Source organism: Tiliqua scincoides, chromosome 1, assembly GCF_035046505.1.
Source record: "Tiliqua scincoides isolate rTilSci1 chromosome 1, rTilSci1.hap2, whole genome shotgun sequence".
NCBI lineage: Eukaryota > Metazoa > Chordata > Lepidosauria > Squamata > Scincidae > Tiliqua > Tiliqua scincoides.
The window spans coordinates 27,845,124-27,871,179 of record NC_089821.1 but is presented as its reverse complement, the minus strand read 5'-3'; the positions used below and the strand labels follow the sequence as shown (position 1 = coordinate 27,871,179).

Here is a 26,056-nt window from a genome sequence, read left to right as displayed (position 1 = left end):
GTGGTCAGTCTGTGGAACTCCTTGCCACAGGATGTGGTGACGGCATCTGGCCTGGATGCCTTTAAAATGGGATTGGACAAGTTTCTGGAAGAAAAACCCATTACGGGTTACAAGCCATGATGTGTATGTGCAACCTCCTGATTTTAGAAATGGGCTATGTCAGAATGCCAATGCAAGGGAGGGTACCAAGATGAGGTCTCTTGTTATCTGGTGTGCTCCCTGGGGCATTTGGTGGGCTGCTGTGAGATACGGGAAGCTGGACTAGATGGGCCTATGGCCTGATCCAGTGGGGCTGTTATTATGTGTGTGTATACTGTATACACGTGTGTGTGTGTACTGCATATATGTGTTTGTGTACACACACACACACGTATGCATACAGAGGCATGTGTAGAGACACCCCCTCGCGCTTGGTCCCCCAGCGGGTAAGAGAGCAGGAGGCCTGCGGAGCGAGGCGGGGCCGGGCCCGACGCACTGCCTGCCTGCGTGGACGCTGCTCCCTCGGCCTCCGGACGCAGGGGGCGCTGCGGCGGCGGGAGGACGCGGCGGGCGCGGGAGGCGGTTCCGGCGGGCGGGTCGGGTCGGGCCGGGAGTCGCAGGCGGAGGAGCAGCGCGGCAGCCATGCCGACGGTGGAGGAGCTGTACCGCAACTACGGCATCTTGGCCGACGCCAGGGACGGCGCCGCGCAGGTGAGGCCGCCCAGGGCTCCGGACCTCCCCGCGCAGCAGGACGGGCTGGGGCCTCCCCCGCTTCCCCGCCCGCTCCTGCTCCTCCGGCCCTCTGCGCCATGGGCCGTGGGCCGTAGCGGCTCCGGGACAGTCGGGGCGCGCCATGGGAAACGCTTCTTCACCCGTGGAACCCCCTGCTACTGGACTCGGGGTGACCTCTGAACCAGATAGACTCGCAGGACCGGGGACACCCACTCGAACTGAGTCTTGGGAGAGTCGGGGCAGACTAGAGAAAGGATTTCCTGACTCAGTGTGTGGTTGGTCCGTGGAACTCCTTGCCACAGGACGTGGTGATGGTGCCTGGCCCGGGTTGAGGGATGCTCTTTTCCCTCTCACACAGCGCCAGAACCAGGGGACGCCCGCTCCAGTTAAGTGCCGGGAGAGTCAGGCAGACAAAAGAAAGTGGGTTTTTTGCCCAGAGTGTAATTAGTCTGTGGAACTCCTTGCCACAGGATAAACTCCATCAAAGCCATGATGGGAATACACAGCCTCCTGATTTTAGAAGGAGGCTGCCTCAGAATGCCAGATGCGAGGGAAGGCACCAGGATGCAGGCGTCTTGTGGGCCAATGTGAGATACTGGAACTAGGAACTGTGGGTTTTTTTGCAAGGATTCTGCAGCTTCCTTGGCTGGTTCCTGCAACTGCCTGGGCAACTTTCACGGCTCACAGTTTGGGAACCCCTGAGCTAGATGACCTTGCAAATACTTAATGTTGATGCATCTCGGGGAACGCAGGTGCATTGTTATAGAACACGTGCGAAAAAATCATTCTGTCCCCCACATCATTGGTATTTGGGGTGTTGATGGTAAGAGATTCTTTTGACAGTTACAGCAGCAGGCTGTAGCAGACCAGCCATTAGGTGGGCCTTATATAACACAGTGGTTCTCGAACTTTTAGAATGAGGACCCACTTTTTAGAATGAGAATCTGTCAGGACCCACCAGAAGTGATGTCATGACTGGAAGTGACATCATCAAGCAGGGGCATTTTTAACAATCCTAGCTGTAATCCTTTTCACACTTACCAAGAGTAAGTCCCATTGACTATCATTTTTAAAAGCATATACATAGTAGCCTGTTAAAAGTACAGATGTGTCACATTTCCCCGAATGCAGTCACATTCCCCGAATGCAGTCATATACCATGGCAGCATCAAGTCTTTTAAAAAGAAAATATTGAAATGAATGGGGACCCATCTGAAATTGGCTCGCTACCCACCTAGTGGGCCCTGACCCACAGTTTGAGAAACACTGGACTAACATGTTGACTTGCGCTGAACAAATGTTTCAACACTGGCCTATTTAATTCTTGGAATATCTGTCAGACTGAAAGATGCTGTGGTCTGCTTCTAAACTTTCTGGCTATCATTATATACACTTCTGCACAGACCCACATTACAATAATCATATTCAATAATTTGACATGTATTTATTTGGGTGAGAAGACCATGATTGTGTCAAAGTATTAGAATCCTTGTTTAAAAAAAAAAAAAGGGCCAATGTTTTGTTCTGTTTTTTCAGAACTTCGTCAGGGAAAATGCACCCAGATAGGACTTGTTGCTGGAGAGCAAGCCAGAAACAGCAGTTAAAAAAACCAGTACCCTCCATCTGCTTAGAGTTCCATTTTACTGCTGTGTTCTTAAAGCAAATGCAGCCTAATCACAGTATCCCATGTCTGCTAAAAACCTCTTCCTTTATAAATGTCTATTCTTTAACGTCTGTTTAATGTCTATTCTTTTTAGGACTGGAAGCCAGGTATTGTTAATACGGAGGAGGGGATGAGCCTCTTTTCTGTTGATGTTTTGGGAATGTTTAATATATGTTTAAATGTATGTCAGATTGTTGGATTATTGCTGACCATGGAAACCTACGAACATATGTAGTAATCATGTTATTTTCCAAACACATTGCAAGCAGTTCACACATATCCTGGCTTTTGATAAACTAGACATAGATCTGATGTAGAAGTTTGTGGCAGAGTTGTTCCTAGTGTGATTCTGCTTTTAAGAAAACGTTCTTCACCATGTTCATGTGTGTAATTTTACACGTATCAGTTGAGGACCCAATCCTATCCAATTTTCCAAGGCCGGTGTAGCTGTGCCAATGGGGCATGAACTGCATCCTGTGGTGGGCAGGCAGTCACAGAGGCATCCTCAAGATATGGGAACATTTGTTCCCTTACCTTGGGGCTGCATTGCAGCTGCACTGGTGCTGGAAAGTTGGATAAGATTGTGCCCTGAGTTCATTATTATGCCTGTAGGGGACAGAGAATGTTGTAGACAGAGCATCATTCTAACATCTGATATTTTAGCACAATTAACGGACGTATTCTATGCATGTTTATTCAGAGATAAGTCCCACTGAGTTAGGGTTGTAATTCCAAGTGAGAATGCGCAAGAGTTTAGTTTTAGTTGCTAATGTTCAGGGGCCTACTCTATGTTGTAAGGCGGTGAGTCAGAAGTTGTTGGTTAATATCTGTTCTGCAGCAAAACATTTTACATTCTTTAAATGCTTCATTGCTAGAACTGACTATTTATGAAGCTCTTTCAACTGCATTTTTCAATAGAGAATTGAAAATGTTTTATCTTTAAAAGTTGTACCAAGTGCTCTTTACTTTATTCAGTCTATTTTCTTTTCTAGCACAAAGATGCATACCAAGTGATCTTGGATGGTGTCAAAGGAGGTCCCAAAGAGAAGAGACTGGCAGCACAGTTTATTCCTAAATTCTACAAACATTTCCCTGAGCTGGCTGATTCAGCTATCAATGCTCAGTTGGATCTTTGCGAAGATGAAGATGTTTCTGTAAGTGTTCTTTCTTCATAACAAGCTACCTCACAGATACTTTCCCACTCCACTTTTCCCTGGACATTGTAAAATTTTGATCTCACATGTAGCTGAAATTTTGGGCATTTTTCCCAAACAGAAAGTTTCCCCAACTGAGAAGTTAGTATGGGTGGAATCATCTTTATGTGAGAGGCATTCAAAGTCCTTTAGGTGATGAGTGTGTGTGTATGTGTGTTGTTTTATAGATCCGCCGACAAGCAATCAAGGAACTACCTCAGTTTGCTACAGGTGACAACCTTCCCAGAGTGGCAGACATACTTGCCCAACTTCTGCAATCAGGTAAGCAGATGCGTCCAAGGTCATGCAGTCTTTCTTCCTCCTGTTTGTTCACTTGAAGATGTGCACTGCCCTGTGTATAGGAACAGCAGCTGACACAGGAATGGTAGCATGATGGGATGTGATAGACGGTTTGGCACAATGAGAGGATGCAGGGATAAAGGAACTAATAAGAGCCCATCCTGGGGCATCCCATGTACAAATGCTTTTATGCAAATGCCTGACGTCTCCGAGCAAAGATGGGAGAACTGGAATGTCTGGTGACAAGGGAAAATATTGACATAGTGAGCGTAATGGAAACCTGGTGGAATATGGAAAATCAATGGGATACCGCAATCCCGGGCTATAAACTCTACAGGAGGGACGGGGAGGGGAGTGTTGGAGGTGGGGTGGCCGTTTATGTTAAGGTTAAGGAAGGGGTAGAATCCAGCAAAGTAGAGATTGACGGCGGGTCCGACTCCACCATAGAATCTCTGTGGGTTAAATTACCAGGCCTGAGGAGCGATGTAATTCTGGGAGCGTGCTATCGTCCTCCAGACCAGAAACTGGAAGGGGACCTTGAAATGAGGAAACAGATCAGGGAGGTGATGAGGGACAGGGTTGTAATCATGGGGCACTTCAATTATCCTCACATCAACTGGGTCAATTTGTGTTCTGCTCACAAAAAGGAGACCAGATTCCTTGACATGCTAAATGACTGTGCCTTAGAGCAGTGAGTCACGGAGCCCACCAGAGGAAGAATACCAGGCAAAACTCTTACAGAAACCCTTGACTTCTGATGAGTGAACTTCGCTCAAATGAAGAGGCTGGTTAGAAGGAGGTTGAAAGGGAGGGTAAAAAGAGTCCAATCTCTCCAGAGTGCATGGAGGCTGCTTAAAACAACAGTAATAGAGGCCCAGCGGAAGTGTATACCGCAAAGGAAGAAGGGCTCAGCTAAGTCCAGGAGGGTCCCCTCCTGGCTAATGAGCCAAGTTAGAGAGGCCGTAAAGGGCAAGGAAGCTTCCTTCTGTAAATGGAAGTCTTGCCCTAATGAGCAGAATAAAAGGGACATAAACTGTGGCAAAAGAAATGTAAGAAAGTGATACAGGAGACCAAGAGAGACTATGAGGAACGCATGGCCAGCAACATTAAGGGGAATAATAAAAGCTTCTTCAAATATGTTAGAAGCAGGAAACCCGTCAGAGAAGCGGTTGGCCCTCTGGATGGTGAGGGAGGGAAAGAGGAGATAAAAGGAGACTTAGAGATGGCAGAGAAATTAAATGAATTCTTTGCATCTGTCTTCACGGCAGAAGACCTCGGGCAGATACTGCTGCCCGAACAAATTCCTCCTGACCAAGGACAAGTCAGATAAAGGTTAAAAGAGAAGATATTTTAGACCTCATTGATAAATTGCACTTGAAAACTGCACTTGCTCCCGGTGTGGAAGGGATTGTCACTCCCGGATTGGCCTTTTCAGCCACACTAGACGCTGTGCCAGAACCACCTTTCAGAGCGCGATACCATAGTCTTTCGAGACTGAAGGTTGCCAATAATAATAATTGATAAATTAAAGATCAATAAGTCACCGGGCCCTGATGACATCCACCCAAGAGTTATTAAGGAATTGAAGAATGAAGTTGCTGATCTCTTGACTAAAATTTGCAACTTGTCCCTCAAAACGGCCACGGTGCCAGAAGATTGGAAGATAGCAAATGTCACGCTGATCTTTAAAAAGGGGGGATCCGGGAAATTATATGCCGGTCAGCCTAACATCTATACCGGTTAGGATGCCTCATCAAAGATAGAATCTCAAAACACAGACAAACAGGCCTTGCTGAGGGAGAATCAGCATGGCTTCTGTAAGGGTAAGTCTTGCCTCACGAACCTTATAGAATTCTTCGAAAAGGTCAGCAGGCATGTGGATGCAGGAGAACCCGTAGACATTATATATCTGGACTTTCAGAAGGCGTTCGACACGGTCTCTCACCAAAGGCTACTAAAAAAACTCCACAATCAGGGAATTAGAGGACAGGTCCTCTCCTGGATTGAGACCTGATTGAAGACCAGGAAACAGAGAGTGGGTGTCAATGGGCAATTTTCACAATGGAGAGAGGTGAAAAGCAGTGTGCCCCAAGGATCTGTCCTGGGACTGGTGCTTTTCAACCTCTTCATAAATGACCTGGAGACAGGGTTGAGCAGTGAGGTTGCAAAGTTTGCAGACGACACCAAACTTTTCCAAGCGGTGAAGACCAGAAGTGATTGTGAGGAGCTCCAGAAGGATCTCTCTAAACTGGCAGAATGGGCAGCAAAATGGCAGATGCGCTTCAATGTCAGAAAGTGTAAAGTCATGCACATTGGGGCAAAAAATCAAAACTTCACATATAGGCTGATGGGTTCCTAGCTGTCTGTGACAGATCAGATCTTGGGGTTATGGTGGACAGATCCGATGGAAGCTGGACTAGATGGGCCTATGGCCTGATCCAGTGGGGCTGTTCTTATGACACTGTTCTTATGGCACTTTTGTGTTGATCAGCATTATTGGATGAATGTGACTTCTGGGAAAGGCTGTTCCCAACCTCTAGGCCTGTATCCTAAGGGCTGTATAGGTTTGTTAGATATAGTGCTGTCTGAAGTGAAAACCATTGATTGCCCCAGTGGGATAGAAGTTGTTTTCACTCAATTTTATATTTGTATTGCCATGATAGCTGTCACATCTTTTGTGGCAAATATTTTGTCACCTTAGTTTGTCTAGAAAGAATATTTTTACACCTGACATTCTATTTCTTCCTAATTTATGCTGTATGACTTTATTTAATTGCTTAAGAAGACTACTGATCTTTAATTTTTCTCTTTCCCAGATGATTCTGCAGAATTCAACTTGGTTAACAATGCTTTGCTGAGCATATTTAAAATGGATGCTAAAGGTAAAGGACAGTTTTAAAATCCTGACACAGTGTATAATTTTTAAATATTTTCTGTTTCTAGAGTAAGTAGCCCTTTTAGGGCCCAGTCCTATCCAACTTTCCAGCAGTGATGCAGCCGAGCCAATGGGGCATGCACTGTATCCTGTGATGGAACGGGAATCACAGACGCCTCCTCAAGATAAGGCAATGTTCTATGCCAAATCAAAAATTATGGTCTTCAGTAGGTCCTGGAGAGCAAGTGAGTGGAGATTCAATGGTCAAATTATAGAACAGGTTAAAACATTTAAATATTTGGGCATTTTATTTTCGCATAATTTAGCATGGACGCGCCATCGCTATATGGCTCGTTCTATTGCTAAAGCCATCATTAGTTTCTTTCATAGTAAAGGAGGTTTGTATATTCCGGCGGCGCTGAAGGCTTTTAATGTGAAGTGCTCTGCCCAAGTTTTATACGGGGTGCCGATTTGGATTAATTTAATAACTCACTGGAGCAGATTCAATCAGCCTTTTTAAGAAGTATACTAGGCCTGCCCCGGTGTGTGTCTTATGAGGTGCTCTGTATCGAATCAGGCCAAATTCATCTCGAAACACTGGCATGGATTAGAGCAACCAAATTTTGGCTAAAAATTCTCTATAATACTGATCATAACACTCTCTTATATCACCTCCTTGATGACCCATATTTCTCAGATAAACCTTGGAGCACAAAAATAAAGCAACTGGGAGTTGAGCCTGACCTTCTTGGCCATTTGTCCCAAGATGAGGCATTTAGGCTCATTAAAGGGAGACTTTTGGATACCTATACTTCTAATATCCTACTTGCTGTTAATAAAACCTGTTCACCAGCATATTATCACCTACCGGTCAAAGTGGGGGAAATTCCTAATTATTTTTACATTTTGGAATGCCCAAAAATTAGAAGGGCCTTTTCTATGGCCCGTTGCAACTCTATTCCATCCGCTGTTCTTTGGGGTAGATTTCAAGGTATTCATTCCTCTTCAGGAAAGAATCTGTCCTTCCCCCCAGCGAGTTGCAGAAACGTTAGATCACCTCCTTTTTCATTGCCCGCTCCATAGTGTGGCTAGGGGAAAATGCTTAGTTCTCCAATCTTATCTTAACTCCTCTTTTGAGGTCTCTGTTATATTGCAATCTTTATTAGCCTCCACTGACCCTAACATCATTGTCCAGATAGCTACATTTATTTCACAAATAGTGGCGTCCAACTTGAAGCGTGTCCCTACTTCCTGAAGTCCGTGCTTTATAATTGTCAATTTTAGTTTGGTATGTTATGGTTTTCTAGTCAGCTTTTTAAAGTTTTGTTTGTTTGTTTTTTCTTGAATATGTAAGCGTGTATGTATTGTAACTGTATGCCAATAAAGGTACTGAAACTTGAAACCTGAAACTTGATAAGGCAATGTTGGTTCCCTTACCTCAGGCTGCATTGCAGCTGCATCACTACTGGAAAGTTGCATAGGATTGGGCTCTGCTGCAAAAGAATTTACAGAGTCTTGTAGCACCCTCAGCATAAGCTGTGTTGGATCTTGTGGAGTGAAACAAGGGCTTGAGTATCTTTTGGACAATAGGGTGGAATAGTAATGAGATATGAATACCTATGCTGTTTATGCCAACAATAGCAGAATGATAAAGATATAAAGGATACAAATTTATGTACTGCAATAATCATTCAAAAGTGCTTAATGTGTTGCAAGGCCAAACAGCCACTCAAATAAGCAACTTGGTATACGGGATGAAGGTTCACAAGCTTTTATTAAATTGTATACAATTGGTCCACAGGACTCGGGTCTGAAAGCATGGACCAAGATTGACTATTGGGTTTTAACTTTTATACTTTGCAATCCTTTGTCTGAAAATCCAGATTTTTCATTTGCTGAAGGTTTGACATCATAAATGGGGCACAATTTTAATAAGACAGAGATAAAATACATTTGCATACAAGATGGAGGATAGGTGGGCAACAAGTAAGCAAAACCATTGATTGGCTCTCATTTACGTACAGGTGGGGTTTCATTCGAAAACTTCGCCAGAATTACACAATTTCCAACAATTTCCAAAACCAGTAGGGTTCACTGTAACATCACTGACCCTTACTCACATTTATTAATCTAATTATGAACTTCTTTAAGAAAATAAGTTTTCATACCATCTTTATTAAAGAGCACATACAAACACTCAAATATGAATGTGTAGGCCCTAATTTTTGATTAAATGGTTTTGCTGAACTACCTATCTGCATCTTCTCTTCTGGGTTTAGCATATTTCCTAAGGGTTCTTTACTAACCTGTGTGAACCAATCTTTAAACTTCCTTTAACACTCTTTACTATATATTTCTATGACTTATTTTAAAGCTAAAATAAGGTTTGTGACTTTTCTACATTCTAATATTGTACTCTGCACATAAGATTCTTTTGGCAACCTCCCGCTCTGTCAATTCTTCAAACACATTCCATAAACACACCACTTTGCAACATATTTGCATTAACTTTCTCTCCTATCTCTGCTACATAACACTAAGCTGCTTCAAGACACTTCCAACTCCCTCTTCTCTGCACCTGTTTATCAAACTCTTTTGGCATTCATACAAAGGCTCTTTCTTAGAGACGGTCGGTCTTGTCTACCTAACTGGTTACTTTCTTCATGCAAGTGTCTGCTTAAAACATCCTTGACTATTTAAGATAAAGATGTCTGCAGTATTAAACTAGACCTTTCAAAATCAAGCAGTTTGATTCTGTAAGACTCTCCTTAATTACTAATATTTTATATGTGTTGATTACACCTATTAAAAACAAAGACTAAATATTTACATTGGTTTTTCTTTCTTTTGAAACTTTGAAGAATAAACAAGTGACTTCACACCTGGCATGGAAACCTATACACACCTGCCAGTGTTGCCTGTTATCTTTGTTGCTTGACTCTCTCATAAATGTATCCCTTTTTTGAGACTGACCTCTCAAACTATCTCTGCGAGACCAGCTTGTGATGTTTAAAATAACTTTCTGTGCTTTTAATAATCTGGCAGTTGGCAATTTGGTTTTTCTCCAGCTATTTATGCATTTTATTTTAGAAATCAGACATCTCTCTTTTATTGTGAATCCTCAGTACTCTTGTTCATACTCTACTGGGCTGTCCGGGTTCAAAGGTCACCTTGTCTCAAATGCATCTTTTGAAATCAACTGGGTTTCTTCTACCCATGTGGCTATAGGTATTTATAAGTGTTCAGAAAGAAACTGTCCCTGTTTCTTTGCAGCTGTGACCAGTGCTTTAATTTCCAAGATGTTGATACAACAGTTGACACAACAACATGTAACTTCTTTCAATTGTAAAAAGAATGTATATTACTTGAACTTTGTATTTTAGGAACACTGGGTGGTTTATTCAGTCAAATTCTTCAAGGAGAGGAGGACATTGTGCGTGAGCGAGCCATCAAATTCCTCTCTACAAAACTTAAAACGTTGCCTGAAGAGGTGTTAACAAAAGAGGTAGAAGAACTCATTCTAACAGAGTCCAAGAAGGTGGGTACATGAGTACATTTAGATAAACCAGGGGTGTCCAAACATTTTGGCAGAAGGGCCACATCATCTCTCTGACACTGTGTTGGGGGCCAGAAAAAAAAAAAAGAATTAATTTACATTTAAAATTTGAATAAATTTACATAAATGAATTTATTAGAGATGGAACTTATATGAATGAATGAAGGTCTTGCAGTAGCTCAAGACCTATAAAAGGCCTTGCATCAAGCAAAGCTGACCTTTCCTTTACTACTGCCACATCACAGATATGAAACAGCAAGCAGTGGAGGGAGCCCTCCCCACAGCTCATGCAAGCGGTCGAACAGTCGCCCTTATGCTGAGAGCAGCTGTGTTGGGCCAGCATGGGCAAGTCAATGGCAAGTCTCTGCTGGGCCAGAAGATCATTGGGACCAGGGGCTCCCTGCGGGCTAGATTAGAAGCCCCCAAGGGCTGGGGTTCGGGCACCCCTGAGATAAACTATGTGTCATGACAGATAATTTCAATAAGCCATTTTTGACTTAAATACTACATCTGCATGCAGTATTGGGTGCAGTAAGGAACACCATGCTATGCCTTTACTGTGCAGAATCAGTTCTACTGTGTTCTTTTGTATTATAACTTAACAGTACTTTAAGTGAAGGTTGTTCTTCATAGCTGTCAAAGACTTGGTGTGATGTAGCAAATATTTGTTTGTATAGTGCTGTCAGTACAATAGGAAAGAATACATATTTACAATAGAGAAGAAAGTCAGTTCCTATCCCGAGGGTTTGCAATCTAAAATGGAAGAAAGGGAAACCATGAAGGAAGGGGAGAGGATTGATGTTGGGGGACATGGGAAAGAATATGTGAGTATTTTAGGGTTGGTTGCAGTAAGGTAGTTGGACTGGGATAGTACCAGAGGATTCATGAAAAAGATGTGTTTTTAGAAGGGATTTGAAGGAAGAAAGAGGGAAACATCTCTCAGGTGACTAGGTGGGGAGTTTCACACATAAGAGGTAGCCAGGGAGAAGGAAACTTTTGGCCAGCTGAGTCTGGTGGAGTTGGAGGAGCCAAAGTCATGGGTATAATGTAACAGAAAGGTAAGGAGGAATGAGGCCATGAAGGACTCTGAAGGTAAGGGTCAGAAGCTTGTGCTGGATCCAAGACTGGACAGGAAGCCATTGCAGGGATTTAAGGGACATCATGTTCTCTTAATGATGAGAGTTGTGATTGGTTGGATTCGGTTGCCGCTTGGATATTAAGCCTATTGGCTGGCCTTGGACAAATCACTCCACTAGAGCTTAACCTTCATTAAATAGAAGCTCTGAGACAAACTAAGAAGAGCATTATAAAGCAACTTTGGGAAGGGGCCATTACTCAGTGATAGAGCATATACTTTGTATGAAGAAGGTCCCAGGTTCAGTCCCCAGCATCTACTCGTAGGCTACAGGGGGAAAAAATTCTTGTCTGAAAGCCTAGAGCAGTGATTCCTAAACTGGTGGGTTAAAGTGATTCCTTTAAGGGGCAGGGATAAGAGGAAGGCAACAATGCAACCTCCAGGATTGTGCTGCTGCTGGGAAATGGGAGAGGTTTTTTTTTAATCTACCTGCAACCTGCGCTGCAGACCTGGGGCATCTGGGAAGCCCTCTACAGTCTTGGTGAAGCTCCCCATGGCTGCAAAAGTGTAAAAGAATAAAGAAAAAAATGGGCACTTCCGGTTTCTTTGCAAAAACTGGAAACGCTGGCTGCAGGTCAGTAAAAATGTCCCTGGCAGCAGCACAATCCTGGGGATCACATTGCTGCTCCCCCCCCCCCCCCGCAAAATCTTACAGTGCTCCTAACTCCCTTGTAGGAGTTTGGGAAGCACTGGCCTAGCGGGTCAGTGTCAGCAATACTGAGCTAAATGACAGATAGTCTGACTTGGTATAAGGCAACTTCTTATGTAAGTTGTACACAAAAATTGCCATGGAAGTTAAAGGAAAAACTAGTGTCACGTGCCACTAAAAGGATGATGCAGGGTCATTTCTTTGTCCCCCCTCCCCCCTTCTCATTGCATTAGTATGGCTGTATATATATATATATATTTTTTTTTCTGTCATATATTCTTTGTTCCTCTTAAGGTACTCGAGGATGTGACTGGTGAAGAATTTGTCTTATTCATGAAGATACTGTCTGGCTTAAAAAGCCTGCAGACAGTGAGTGGGAGGCAGCAGCTCGTTGAACTGGTGGCTGAACAAGCTGACCTAGAACAGACCTTCAATCCATCAGACCCTGATTGTGTGGATAGGCTGTTGCAGTGTACTCGTCAAGCAGTCCCACTGTTCTCAGTAAGTATGTTCAAAAGAGGGGTATGGAGATGCTAGTTGCATCTTGTTAGCATAGCATATTGGATGTTTGAGTGAATACTCAAGAATGGCAGTTATGTGTAAAATGTCAAGGCTTGTGTTAGTTATGTGTTTGTATAGATCTCGTTTCATTACCCTTGCACACAAGGGTAATGAAATGAAGAGTTTGTATATCTTTCATTAACTCTTTTGATTTGGCCTTGTGCATATATTGGTAAATCAGTTAGTCATGATGAATAGCTTATGAAAATTAATAATGTCACCAGTAAGAAGTCAGTAATATTGCCCCATAAACTTACCATAAAAACTCCCCCTTCGTGTCTGCAGAATGTTTTTTATGCTAGACCCTTGTCTACTTTATAATATTAGTCCTGCTGAATGAACAGCCCTGGTTTCTGATTCATCTAAGTTACAAATACTAGAAATTCAAGTAATTTTAATTCCAGTAATATTTTTTTGAGAGTGGTAATGAGATAAAAAGGATTGTTCTGCTATTAGACTGGAGGCCTGGATTTTTTAAAAAGTGTCATATCTGTTCTTAGCTCTGGGTTGTTCATTGAAAAACAATGATGGTTGTGTATCTGTAAAATAAACACTATGCTTTATTCTTTCAAGAATTTGGTGAAACTCTGTAGGAAACTCGGATGTTGGGGAAGTGATAGGTGCACCATGCCATTCTCCTTTTCCACTACAGTCAAGGGACAAATAGTTATGTTTTTGTCTGTGCCTTAAATAAAATGTTATATAGCCTACAGGCTTCAATAAAATGGATAGATGCTTTTATTGCACATCAATTTGGAACCACCAGTTGGGGATTTCTTTTGACTACACCTTCTGGTTCAAGCTCATGCTAAAATTTCTTTTTAACCAGACCTAATATTGTATTAGAAATGTTGCAGTAATAATGTGCCGTTTTGCTTTTCCACAGAAAAATGTTCACTCCACACGATTTGTAACTTACTTCTGTGAGCATGTGCTGCCAAATTTGAGCTCTCTGACCACTCCAGTTGAAGGTCTTGATATACAGTTAGAGGTAAACTAATTCAATAATATCTAATATTTCTGCATGAATTGCAGTTGGCCATGAAAGCAATTTGTTGCTATTGTTGAACTTTGAGGTTTTTAAGCTTTAAATTTCTACTAAGGTATTTTTAAAACATGATCAGAACAGCAAACACTAATGTCCCCTCTTTCCATCCTGGACCTCCCATTTCCACCCTATTCTTATCTTAAACCCCACTTTCCAGCCATCTACAAAAAATTTTTAAAAATTGCGGGGGGGGACGGGACGGGACAGCAGGACAGGGAAAGGGAAAAAGAAGAGGTTGGTGCAGAAGAGTAGTGAAGACAAGTGATATTGCCAAGTTTCCTCACAGTAGACACAATCTTTCCAAAAATCAGCATCTTCAGTCACTTTGACTTGCATGTCCACTTGACATTGGGCTGGTTCAGATAATCATCTAGGGTATCGGCTTTCAAACTCTCAGGGAGAGTTTGAACCGCCGTAAGTTTTTGCAGAGACAACAACACAATTCCCAGGATCGTGTCACTAAGGGGGGGCCGCAGGGACTGGGATGCACTCATCAGTACCTGCAGCGTCCTGTTCGGGGTGCGGGGAGCCCCGCACGACCTTGTGTAGGGCTCCCCACAGCTTAAAAAGTGAAAGTAGAGCAATTGCACTCCACTTCCACAAAACTCGCACAGAGCTCCCCACACTCCTGACAGGCTGCTGCAGGGACTGGTGAATGCATCCCAGTCCCTGCAGCCCCCTTAGCGGCATGATGCTGGGGATCGTGTTGCTGCCTTCTCCTCGCCCCTTAAGGGGGAAGTGACCAGGGCACTCTGACTGGGACATCACAATGCCCCAGTTTGAAAAGCCCTGATCTAGGGCCTTCTAGGCCATTTATTTTGTGATATAAATATGCCTTTCTTCCCTGCAAGCTTACGTACTCTGCACTATTTTGAGTGCCCAAGGAGAGATTAAAGTGAAAGCAGAAACTTTATGGACTAACCACAGTTTCCTGTTATGTTCAGACTTGAGGAACAGTTGGTTGAAAATAAAGCAGGATCAAACAGTAGGTTGATGTCCTGATTTGTTAACAAATGACAGTTTACCTTAATTGAAATATAACAAGGAGCTTTGCTTTTTTGTTAAGCTTGTATTAATGCCACTACATAAATAATATGTAGTAAGAATGAAGTGGGATCTTTTCATTTCCTTGGGTGTGCAGAGGAGGATGAGAGGAAAGTGGGAGCATGAAAACCTTTGGAAAGTGCAGGAAGAAGCCACGCCTCTCTTTGTTGTCTGTATCTTTCCTTTAAAAAAAATTCTGTTCTGAAAGTGGTGATACTGTAAAGTTGCATGTCTTAATTTTCCAAGAATTGTGTGTGTTTTCAGGTACTGAAACTGCTGGCTGAGATGAGTTCCTTCTGTGGAGACATGGAAAAGCTAGAATCAAACTTAAAGAAACTTTTTGATAAATTATTGGTAAGAGGATGATTCAGATTTAGTGATCTAGTAAAAATTTGTGTTTGGTGTTTATTAGCTTTCCAACTATGCTAATACAAGTCCCTCAAGAATTGACTAGTAATGATGGAAAACTATTTTAAAACTACAGGTGAGACCTCTGTATCCACTGATTTGGTATCCACTGATTTGACTCTCCTCTTATACAAAGGTCCACCTTAAATGCCTTGTAGCAAGGAATAAAAGCACCAAAATCCAATTTCCTACCTTCATGTTGTTAAATAATTATAATTTCATTCCATTAGATTCAATTATTAACCCTATTTTGTGACTGAATGCCGTATAGTGTCTATACTATTGCAATAGAGGAGCAAGAAACCTGGATGTGGATCTTTAACGCCATTTTTTCACTGATTTGGTATCCACTGTTTTTTTTTATCCACTGGGGGTTCTGGAACACCTATGACAAGGCATGACCTGTATTCATGTATATGAGTCATGTATTAATAACTTGAGTGGAATTGTGTACCAAGAGATCACTAAGTTTATACATGGCTGGTGTTAGATGTGTTCTTGAAGATTAAGGTTAATTTAGGGGCTGCACTTTGTTATAGTTGGAATTATATATTGTAGTGTTAATATTTTATTATTGTGTGAGTCACCTTGTTTATCATTGTAAAGGGACAGAAAGGAATCAAATATTTTAAATAACAAAATCAATCTGCTGGTTAAGAGAACATGTACTGGTGGCTGGGAAGTGATATAAGGAAAGGTTTCTTAAGCTTTTATATTATGGGGAGCTTAATACAGTGGCTGGTGAAATCAAACTGAATGTAAGCAGTGTGTAATGGAGACAGTGGTAGGATGAATGGCACACGGATATAAAGTGTTCTGTGACTTTCTGGTATCTCCTTCAGGAGTACATGCCACTCCCTCCAGAAGAAGCAGAGAATGGGGAGAATGCAGGCAACGAAGAGCCCAAATTACAGTTTAGCTATGTGGAATGTTTGCTGTATAGTTTTCATCAACTGGGCCGAAAACTTCCAGATTTTCTGACTGCTAAACTGAACACCGAGAAAGTGAAAGATTTTAAGATCAGGTAGTGTTTTAGAAAATGTAATATATTTACTTTGGTACAGCTTCACCAGAATTGCAGAAATGGTTGTGCTGAAAATGTTTGTGTAGAATTCTGCTACTGTTTCTTCTTTAGACTTGGTTCTAAAATCTTTATGTTTAAGATCAATAGATAGACCCCCTAACTGCACTACTTAAAAACAAAAATTGGGAAACTAGGTTGAAAATATTGAAGGTATTGCTATTACTACATTGAGTAGCACTTGGGTAGCACAACGTTGTATTTTTCAGGGGAAAAATGGAGAGTCAAACTGGCATTTCAGGAGACCCTAGTTCTGACTTCCCAAGACTCACTGCTGACTAGTTAACCATTTAGATTGCTTTTTTCACTGCTTGATTTTTTTCTCCTCTTGCTTAAAAAAGTTAGTGAGAATCATCTGGTTCATTTATTTATGTATCTGTTGATTTCTAGTCTGCCTTTCTCTCTGAAGGATACCCAAGGCAGTTCACAGCAGCATAAAAAAATTATAAAAGGCATGAAAATATACGTATATAATACAACATTAAGCTGCTACCCTCCCTCTTGAAAAGCTAGGTGAAATAGAAATGTTTTTAAACCTTTGTTTTCTCTTATGAAAAGTTTGATGAGTTCCCCCCAAACTTGCAGCTGCTAATACTTTATAAAGTAGAAAAACAGCAAATCAGCTAGCATCAATGATTCATCTGCATTTTCACACCCAGCAGTTCCCTAGTTCCAGTTGACTTGCCATTTGGGGTGCTGTTGGAGATACTGGCTAGAATGCATAAAGGGCTTAAGGGTTTTGGCAATGCAAATTAAATGTCATTTTGATCTGCGAACAATATTAATCCAAGGCTCATAGTGGACTTTGAGATGGAAATATTTGAAATGTAACCTCAAAAGGTCTGCTAGCTGCATCTCAGTCCACTTCTGGATTTATAATAAAAGTGAAGTTTGTTGGTTTAAAGCTTTCTGCCAACCTCTGAGTAGCTTTGTCCCATTATAACCTAACTGAAAGTGCACTTAATAACACTTGTATTTTGGAAGTTCTAAATAGCAACACTTTTCTAGTGGTGCCTAGTTTGGGTGAGGTGGTACTACTTGCCTGTTTTGCTCTGAGAAGCTTAATCTTGGCTTGTATGTGTGCTACTTATGGTACTTACTTTGAACATATTCTGTTTTATTAGACTACAGTATTTTGCTAGAGGTCTGCAGGTCTACATTCGACAGCTTCGTTTGGCACTCCAAGGCAAAACAGGAGAAGCACTAAAGACAGAAGAGGTATGTAGCCCCCATAATAGCACAGTGACCCTTACATCAGTATGTGTGTGTATACCAAAATTTTTTGAAGTCTTCTACCTTTTGCTAGTCAGACTCAACTAAAAAAAGGATTACAGTGGTCAAAACACAAAGGTTGAGAAACGTAACAGCATCAAAATGATAAATCCAAAAAAAATGAGCATTTAAAATGCAGAAACAAGCAAGCAGAGCAGCAATAAAACAAAAGAAGGTATTATCATATGTGCTAAAATACACATTGGTGTTCCAATGTATACACATGTATACACTCATACATGTGCACTCCAGTTTGTGGAAAAGCACAAACAAAGGGAATCACATAGAAAGGGGCCTAGTGGAATGTGTTGCCTGATGGGTCCATAGCCTTGGGAATTGGCATGGGGTGCAGAGGCTTCACGCTGCATTTGGGATTACTTGATCACTGAGCAACCTGAATCTGGCACACTGGCAGGGTGCCAGCAGGAAGCAGGACCCCAAAAACCATGCGAGACAGTTGCATATGGGTGAAAGGGCCACTTTATTACAGCAAGATACAGAGGAGGTAAAGGTGAAAACCAGCAGCAGTTAAGGCAGGCAAAGGTGCAGAGGCAGTTGCTGAAGGAGTGTCAAACAACAGCCTGACCACAGGTGGCAAAACATCCTGACTCAAGGTCATGCCCCTTGATCAGGAGTGCAACCTCTCATGTCAACCTCCGCAGAGGCAGTGAACCCTGCAGGCCCACTCTAACTGGTTTAGCATCTGAAGCGGACCAAGGATTGAGGCTAGGGGACTCCCTGCCAATCCCGTGCACCGGAGGGGCAACTGAGGAGTGGTAGATGGGTAAAACCCTGGCTTAGCTGATCTCTAGAAGCACACCTGAAATCTAGCTTCAAGCCTTTGTGCCCACACAGCCTGCCACAAGAGGGGAGTCTGCCTAGAGCTTGACACACACCCCACCTACAAGGGCAAAGGTCCTGAAGACCATACTGGAGAGCCCTGGAACACCAGGGTTCCACAACGAAAGGGGCACAGAGTCCTGGTTCAGCCATGCGTTTGGGGCCAACTCATGAAAGCAGTCCTCCTACTGTCGGTGGTTCGCATCCTGTCAAACTCAGTGCCAAACCAACTTCACCATCAGCTGCCACTGACCCGGAAGCCGCTGTGCTGGGAGCTGTCTCCACTGCCCTGAGCATAAGTGTAGGGGCCGATGCCCCGCCCTGCACCCCAGTTACAGTCCTGTAAAGCAGAGAGAGAAGAACAGCTAGGCTGGAGTTGGGCTTGGCCTGCTCCTCCACCCCGAAAAGTCCCACCCTCTCCCCTTTGCCCTCACTTGCAAGAGGCCTCTTGCTCCTGTAGGGCCTGAAGGCCTGCAGTGGCTGAACAAATAGTCGCAAGGGGTCCATCTTTGTCTGACGACTCTCTGTGAGGCAGCATATTGACCAGGTGACACCTCCTGGAAGCCCGGCAGCAAGACTTCTGCTGCTTCTTCCCCATGCCTAAGCTAATGGAGTGAGGCAAAATGAAGTAATGCTGCTTGCTGTATCTGCTACGGGTGGTCAATGAGTGCAACAAGCTGACATCGACCAGGATCAGTGTCCTGCAGGGTCAAAGTCAGTAAGAGGAATGGGTCACTGGAGGAGGAGTGCCGCACCCTCTGCGGCCGCCAGTCAGGTTAGGCTGTTGCCTCACATGGTAGGAGGAGCCAGCCAAATACAAACCTCTTGCTAGGTGCGGAGGTTCGGGATAATAATAATATACACCACTTTCCAATCAAAAAGTTGACAAAGCAGTTTGCAGAGAAAATCAAATAACTGAGTGACTTCCTGCCCCAAAAGGATTTACAATCTAAAAAGATTTAAATGCAAGGAAACATACTACAAGGGACCCCCGTACATAATTATCCTCAGTGTGTGTAAAAACTATTTACTCCTATAGGCCTTGAAATCTTAATTGTATGCTTTAGAATGGTTTTAATATGTCAGTTGAAACAACCTGTTTTTTCTCCTTTGTGTAGAACAAAATTAAAGTGGTTGCATTGAAAATTACAAATAACATCAATGTTTTAATCAAGGTAAGCAACTTTGTTTTTGTTACTACAATATTTGTATTAAATTGATCACTTGGAGAAAACATTAGTCCTAAAACAATTGCTGAGCAGAGTTGACAAGGACAATTCACCAAGAACATCTGGAATTTAGAGTCTCTCCTTGCTCTGTTGTATTTGACCATTGCACCAAGTTTATGGAAAATGTAATGTGTGTGTGTGTCTTAACATATAAAAGAATTAGATTCCATCAGCATCTTCACAAGCAGTAGATGTGAGCAAGGTGTGAAACCTATGTGCTTCAATTATTTTTTGGATTTCAAAGCAAAATGTCCCTGAAATTAGGATAACTGTTGCTTCAACCTATACAATGGTGAAGTGGCTATTGCAGGTTGTTTTTCCTCCAGTTCTTCAGTGATAAGTCTTACTGGAAAACTACAAAGAGTAAGTAAAATCCTCCAAGAAACCTTTGTAACAAATTACTAGTGTACGCTGACAGCTGTGAAACATTTTTGTGACTGCCATAGTCGGTTAGTATGTGCAGACTAGTGTGTGTTTTTAAAAATGAAATTTTCCAGGAAATCTTTATTTTGTGCTCAAATAAAATAGTTTCATTTTTCCTTTTTCTCAAGTTTCCTGAAATCAAACAGTTCAATCCTATGTATAGCTACTCAAAAGTAAATTTCAGGAGTTCAGTGGAGCTTACTCCCAGCTAAGTGTGCATAGGGTTGCTGTTTAAACGTTATTTTGTTAGAAATATAATAAAGATTATTTCATGTTATTAATGTAGATTTAATGTAAAAAATTAAAATTTGCACTCTTTTTTTTATTTAAGGATCTCTTTCACATTCCCCCTTCATACAAGAGCACCGTTACACTATCTTGGAAACCTGTCCAGAAGTCTGACATTGCGTAAGTTACCAGTGAATGAGTTTTGACCTATTTCTAAACCCTTCTCTTCATCCACGCACCAGGAGGTCTCTTTTGGGTGTAGTGTTGTAATTTTGCTTGAGATGTATATAAATAAGTACATGCCAAAAGCATTATGGTAAAAATTTCTGAATCTGTAGCCCTCTTCAGATTCTGCAGTATCTTGATTTGGTCTGTGTCTTCTTTTGAAGGCAAAAAAGAGCAAGTGAAGATGCATCTTCAGACATGCCGGCAAAGAAAGTTCCAGCAGGACCAAAAAGAGATGCCAGACAGATATATAACCCACCCAGTGGAAAATACAGTAGTAACCTGGGAAACTTTTCTTATGGTATGTAAGTGGTGTTTATGGTTCTGTTATGTGGAGGGACAAATCTTAAATATCATTTTGTTTACTACTGCAAGATTTTACAGGTCTATGTGTTGACTCTGTTCTTAGGTTTTTTGGTTGTTTTTTAAACTGAGATCACTGCTAGTGATTTTTGTCTTGATAATTTTTTCAGAATATGTTTCTGTGAATTTTGTTTTTAAATGGTAGATGAATAATTTCTAGAAATTGTATCCATATAATACAAAAGATTCCTTCCTTTGCCACATTTTACATTTTTACATATATGAAATAATTTAGGTTTGTTAAGTGCTGTTCTCCCTAGGCAAAAGTTTAAACCTGAACTGTTCTGAACAGGTTCGGACTGTTCGTTTGTGCTACTTGGGAAGAAGAGCAGCATGATAGTAGACTAAGGGTAGTGTCAACAGGTTCCTTGCACTGGAAGGAGGAAACTGTGGGTGCTACCCTATCTGTGCACTTGGGTATATTGAAAAATATCATCAGTTAGTCCTTATTGAAGTAAAGCTTGATGAAGAGAAATAAGAACTTGGGTCACTTATAGCCCAATCCTAACAGGGTCTGCCCATGCTGCAGTTCAGCATCGCCAAAATGGCTGCCACAGTATCCCACAGTGTCAGAGAGGCAGCTGGAGGTCTCCTCATGTTGAGCCCTGGCAACCTCTGTGGGTCTGCTCTGATCTGGACCAGTTCAATGACTGGCACAGAACCAAATAGCCCTGTGTAGGACTTGCAGGCACAGGAGTGGGGGGATAGGATGCAGCAGCAGCTTCCCCACCCCTTCCTGGACCTGAACCACCCCCCTCCCCACCCATTTTGGCCTCTCCCCAAACCAGCACGCCTCTCCACTTCTTGGCAAGGAACTTACTGTCAATGGCTCCCAGGGCTCTGAAGACTGACGTGGAAGCCCAGCCCTTCCCGCCAGTGGCTCTCTCCTTTTGGCTGCCACAATGTGCCTTATGGCACATTTGTGACAGCTATCTCTTGGGAAGTGTGCAGGAAACCAGCACTGGCATGGGATAGGATCAGCCTGTAAGACAGCTTAGCAAATTTGCTTTGGACCTAGGAGCAAGTTTCAAAATTTAGGAGGGAGACAGTATTTTCAGCTTACAGCGTTTTCTGTTTTAGGCCAGTGGGGAAAAAAAGCGCCCTGATATGCCACCAGTGGATGGTATAAATTAGATTTTACACATAAACAAGCATTAAAAAGCACATTTACAAACTGTGTGTGTGTGTGTGTGAGTGTGGTGGCAATGAAACTGCAAATGGTTAAAGGGCTTTTATCCAGAAATAAAGTTACATCAATCAATGTATAGCAATGCTCTTCCACAAGCCCTGCACAATAATGTTTAGTCCTGCTTTTTCCCAACTCTTGTCCAGCAGCACTGCACGCTTAAAATATTCCTTTTTTCAACTCTCTTATAATAGGCATAAATTTCTTGAATTGAAAATAAATTAGATGTGAATTAAAATACATTAGCTTGTATTCTTTTATGGAACACTGCTCCATCATCAGTAGCTGCTTTCATTCCTAGATGGAGCATCCTGCTTATGCAAGCATCTCGTGGGCAAGCTGAATGCTCCTTCTGGGGACAGAATGAACTTCTGATGACTGCAGTACTTCACAGAACCTTAGGATACAATCCTTATTTATGTGGCTTTACTGGAAAGTGGTAATAACAAAAAATTGCGCTCAGTATTTGAGGGCAGGGTGACAATTTCTTGTTGAAAGCTTGTGGGCATTGAGAGGCAAGAGTATATTCTGATTTGAAATGTATCCATTACAGGAAAAAGTATTTAAGGGCATTCACTCTTCACATGTCAATGTTGTACTTGGGGACAAAGTGTATGTACAACTATATTCCACTTTACATTAGCTTTGCTTTACACAGTAGTGTCACCATTAACATTATTTACATGGGGGAATTTGAGAGTGTAAACCAACTCTTACTGTATTGTTTAAAACCAGTAAACTTACTGCTAAAAGAAAGAAGCATCACTGTTAGCGGTTGCTGCTTTACTGCTCATCAGTAACCATTGGATCTCTTTTTCCAGAGCAAAGAGGTGGTTTTCGTGGTGGACGAGGGAGAGGATGGGGTGGACGTGGTAACCGCAGTCGTGGAAGAATCTACTGAAATCAGTGGCACTTTCCAAAGCAATGTTGGTTTAGACATCTTTAAAGAAGGATTGCCTGGATGGCTGCATTGCTTAAAGGACTGCCTTCTGCAAGAGACTGACTTAAATGTTCTTATACCTTTGTATGTATGATCTACTTTTCTAACGGACTACAAACTTGGTGAAGCTACAACTGTATTTTTGGATGCTTAACATCTGGTATTCTGAGTTTTTGGGGGGTTTTGGAAGCAACTGGACTTATTCAGGAAAAGCATGGGTGTTCCAACTGAAGTTACTTTGATACAGATATACATTCATCTGTAAACATGGCTACTACACAGTGGACTCTGTAGTGTATACGTGTACTAGATAATGGATGAAAATGTCATAAAGCTAAAATCAGTCGTAAACTTTTTTTCAGTCAATTTTTTTTTCAATAAGTGGGCATGGGTGATATTGCAAAGTAGTAGACTGCCAGTGGTATCACTGACTGTTGATAGAAATCCTTGATTTTTAAAGTGTGCAACACGAAAGTAGAAGACTCTGTGCTCTTATTATAAGCCAGTCCATTTACTTGTGTGGAGAATGTGGTGTTAACTACAACACATCTTGCTCTTCTCCATAAATTGTAACATAAAGTGTGTTTTGCAAATGGCTTTTTTTAATGTTCTCTATAAATGTGTGTGTGCATATATATGACAAAGTTCTAGAGAAAAAGAATAAAAGTGCTAGTGAAAATACCCCAAGAATGGCAACTCTGTGATGCTATGGACATTTTCTAGAGTTCGGAGTCTGCTGTTAACCAAGAATTTGAATTGGTTGGCCTTACCAGCAGTTGTATGTGGTGTTATGGGTTTTTTTTAAAGTCAGTTAAATGTCCATGTTAATATTAAGCAGAGTAGAAAGATTCAGCTATCCCATTGCACTTTAGATCTCTTAATAACCCTATACAGTCGTGCTTCAACATCCGTGGGGGTTCCATTCCCCATGGATAATCAAATCCACAGGTCAGAGCACGCTGACCCTTCAAACCAGAGTTATGTTCTGGTTGCGTTTGGAGGCCCTTCTGAGAGTCAGGGAGGCCATGCGTGGCCTCCCCAATCCTTTGAATACCTTCTGTGGCCTCCAGAAGGTTGAAAATATGCACTTCTGGTCGAAAACTGGAAGTGTCGATTGTTGGCCATCTGGAGGCCTCAGAAGGGCCTCCGAACGCAACCAGAGCACAGCTCCGGTCACATTCGGAAGCTTACAGGTTAACCAAATCCGCCGGTTTGGGACCCATGGTGAGGTAAAACCGCATGTCCCAAATCCACGGATATGCAGGCATCACCTGTATAAGAGGATCTTATTTAACAATAGGCACCCCTGAAATTTTATTTAAGAGAATATGAACTGTCAAACTTCATTTGATTTTCAGGTTCTGCAGATTAAAAACATGTTTATGGTCTGAGTCATTTTTTTTTTTTTTTTTTTGGAAAAGTGTACATGGTGAAACATAGATACAGGGACAGTATAGAAAAAGGGGCAATACTCTGCAGAGGCACTTAGGTACTCAAGTTCAGAATGTATATAACATTGCATAAACTCTCCTGCCTACCTGCTATTTTTTTTCAGCATTTTGGTGTCCATACTGCAAACCAAATATCTGTACATAATGTGTTCCCAGCAGGTTGTGTGTGTATTTGTGAGAATTAGTTAATAATTGGGTCAAAAATGTCTTTGTATGCATTCTTGGACCTTGATCACTACAGTCTTGGTCTGTTCCCTATAGCCAGCTCAAGCTTTTCCAATTAAGAGGTGTTCTTCCAGAACAAAATGGTCCAAGTTAAAGAAGAGGCTGACTCTGTATTTCCTCATGCTTAAAGAGAAGGTGATTTTAAAGTTACCAGAGTTCAAAAAGGAGGCAAAAACAACATGCATTTGCAATTAAAAGGAAACCTCTACATGTTTCATTAAGCTATTTCCCTAGAAACTGACCAGTTTAAAAAGAGATAAAGAAATTGATAGTAAAAAGGATTTTGAATGTGATGGTTAATTCAGTATGTTGCATATTTTAGGAATTATGGCAATTTGAGGTTTTTCTAAGAATTTCAAAGCCTAATTTTTTTAGGATGTTAATCGCTGCACACAGGTAGTTTTGAATTTTGCTTTGTTTTTGATCCCTCAAGTTTGAATATCAAACTGACTTAAGGTTTTTCCACCTAGAAATAATGTGTAGATTGTCCTGGAAATACTTAGCTTTCTATTTGTGTTGCAGTTGCAGTGAATTCTTTTGGAAACACCCATAACCACTTCATTTTATGTGTAAAATTTCCTTTATGCCTTTGCAATAAATCCATTTTGTAATTTTGTTAGTGGCTTGTTGTTCTTACCTTTTTATAATGATTCTTTGGTAAAGGCATACTAAACTTGCATAAAATGATCTCTAGATTAGGAATAGTCTCCACATCAACAGTTTTAGAATATGAACATAGGGTGATGTGGTATGAAAACAGTAGTAGTAGGTATTTTATTTGGCTGCAAGAGTTTGAGTGGGTGGGGGCATTCAGTAGTCAGGAAGCTAGGGATACTGCACTCCCCGTATGGTGTGTTTTACACTAAAAAGGAAAACCGTGTTTAATAAACAAAGATGCAACGTAATGTGGAATCAGCAACGTTCCTTCTCTGGACTCTTAAGCAGGCTGTGATTTCCTTCCCACCACATTTACAGAATAGTTAATTCTGTATTAGTTCTGGTTAGTTCTATTAATTCTGGTTAACTCTGGCTCTTTTGGCACACAGGGAGCAGACATTTTACCAAATATTTGACCTGTCACTTGCCTTTGTTGGTTCTTTAGCAATATGGGTTTCTCAAATAACATTGATTCATGAGTAGATGTGGGAGAAATAGATAACAAAACAAACACATAACACTGCTTTCTGCACTTCTCATTTTAGTTTTTAAAAAGTTTCATTTAGTTTTTATTTATTATTTAATGGGGACATGGAAATCACCCACCTGCACCCAGACCAAGCCCACGACCAAGAGAAATGGCGACTGACCCAGAAGAGCGGACCCTGCACCACATGGGACAAACGCTGAAGAAGAAAAAGGAGGTTTAATGGGGGCATCGGTAAATTGTGGCTGCAGCTGGTGAAACTATACCATCTATATTACCTATTTAGTACACCTCTAAAGTGATTAT

At 41.8% G+C, this 26,056-nt stretch overlaps 1 protein-coding gene across 1 annotated transcript; it reads left to right on the top strand.

The window, feature by feature from the left end:
* The first annotated feature begins 581 nt into the window (after positions 1–581).
* Positions 582–25,225, top strand: API5 (apoptosis inhibitor 5). The gene is made up of 14 exons (XM_066628592.1): positions 582–690; positions 3,367–3,528; positions 3,756–3,849; positions 6,684–6,749; positions 10,126–10,280; positions 12,377–12,583; positions 13,530–13,634; positions 15,000–15,089; positions 15,986–16,167; positions 17,349–17,442; positions 19,455–19,511; positions 20,320–20,396; positions 20,606–20,742; positions 22,812–25,225. The coding sequence occupies exons 1-14, from the start codon at positions 622–624 to the stop codon at positions 22,889–22,891; spliced, it is 1,575 nt and encodes a 524-aa protein (XP_066484689.1). The 5' UTR covers positions 582–621; the 3' UTR covers positions 22,892–25,225.
* The last annotated feature ends 831 nt before the right edge of the window (positions 25,226–26,056 follow it).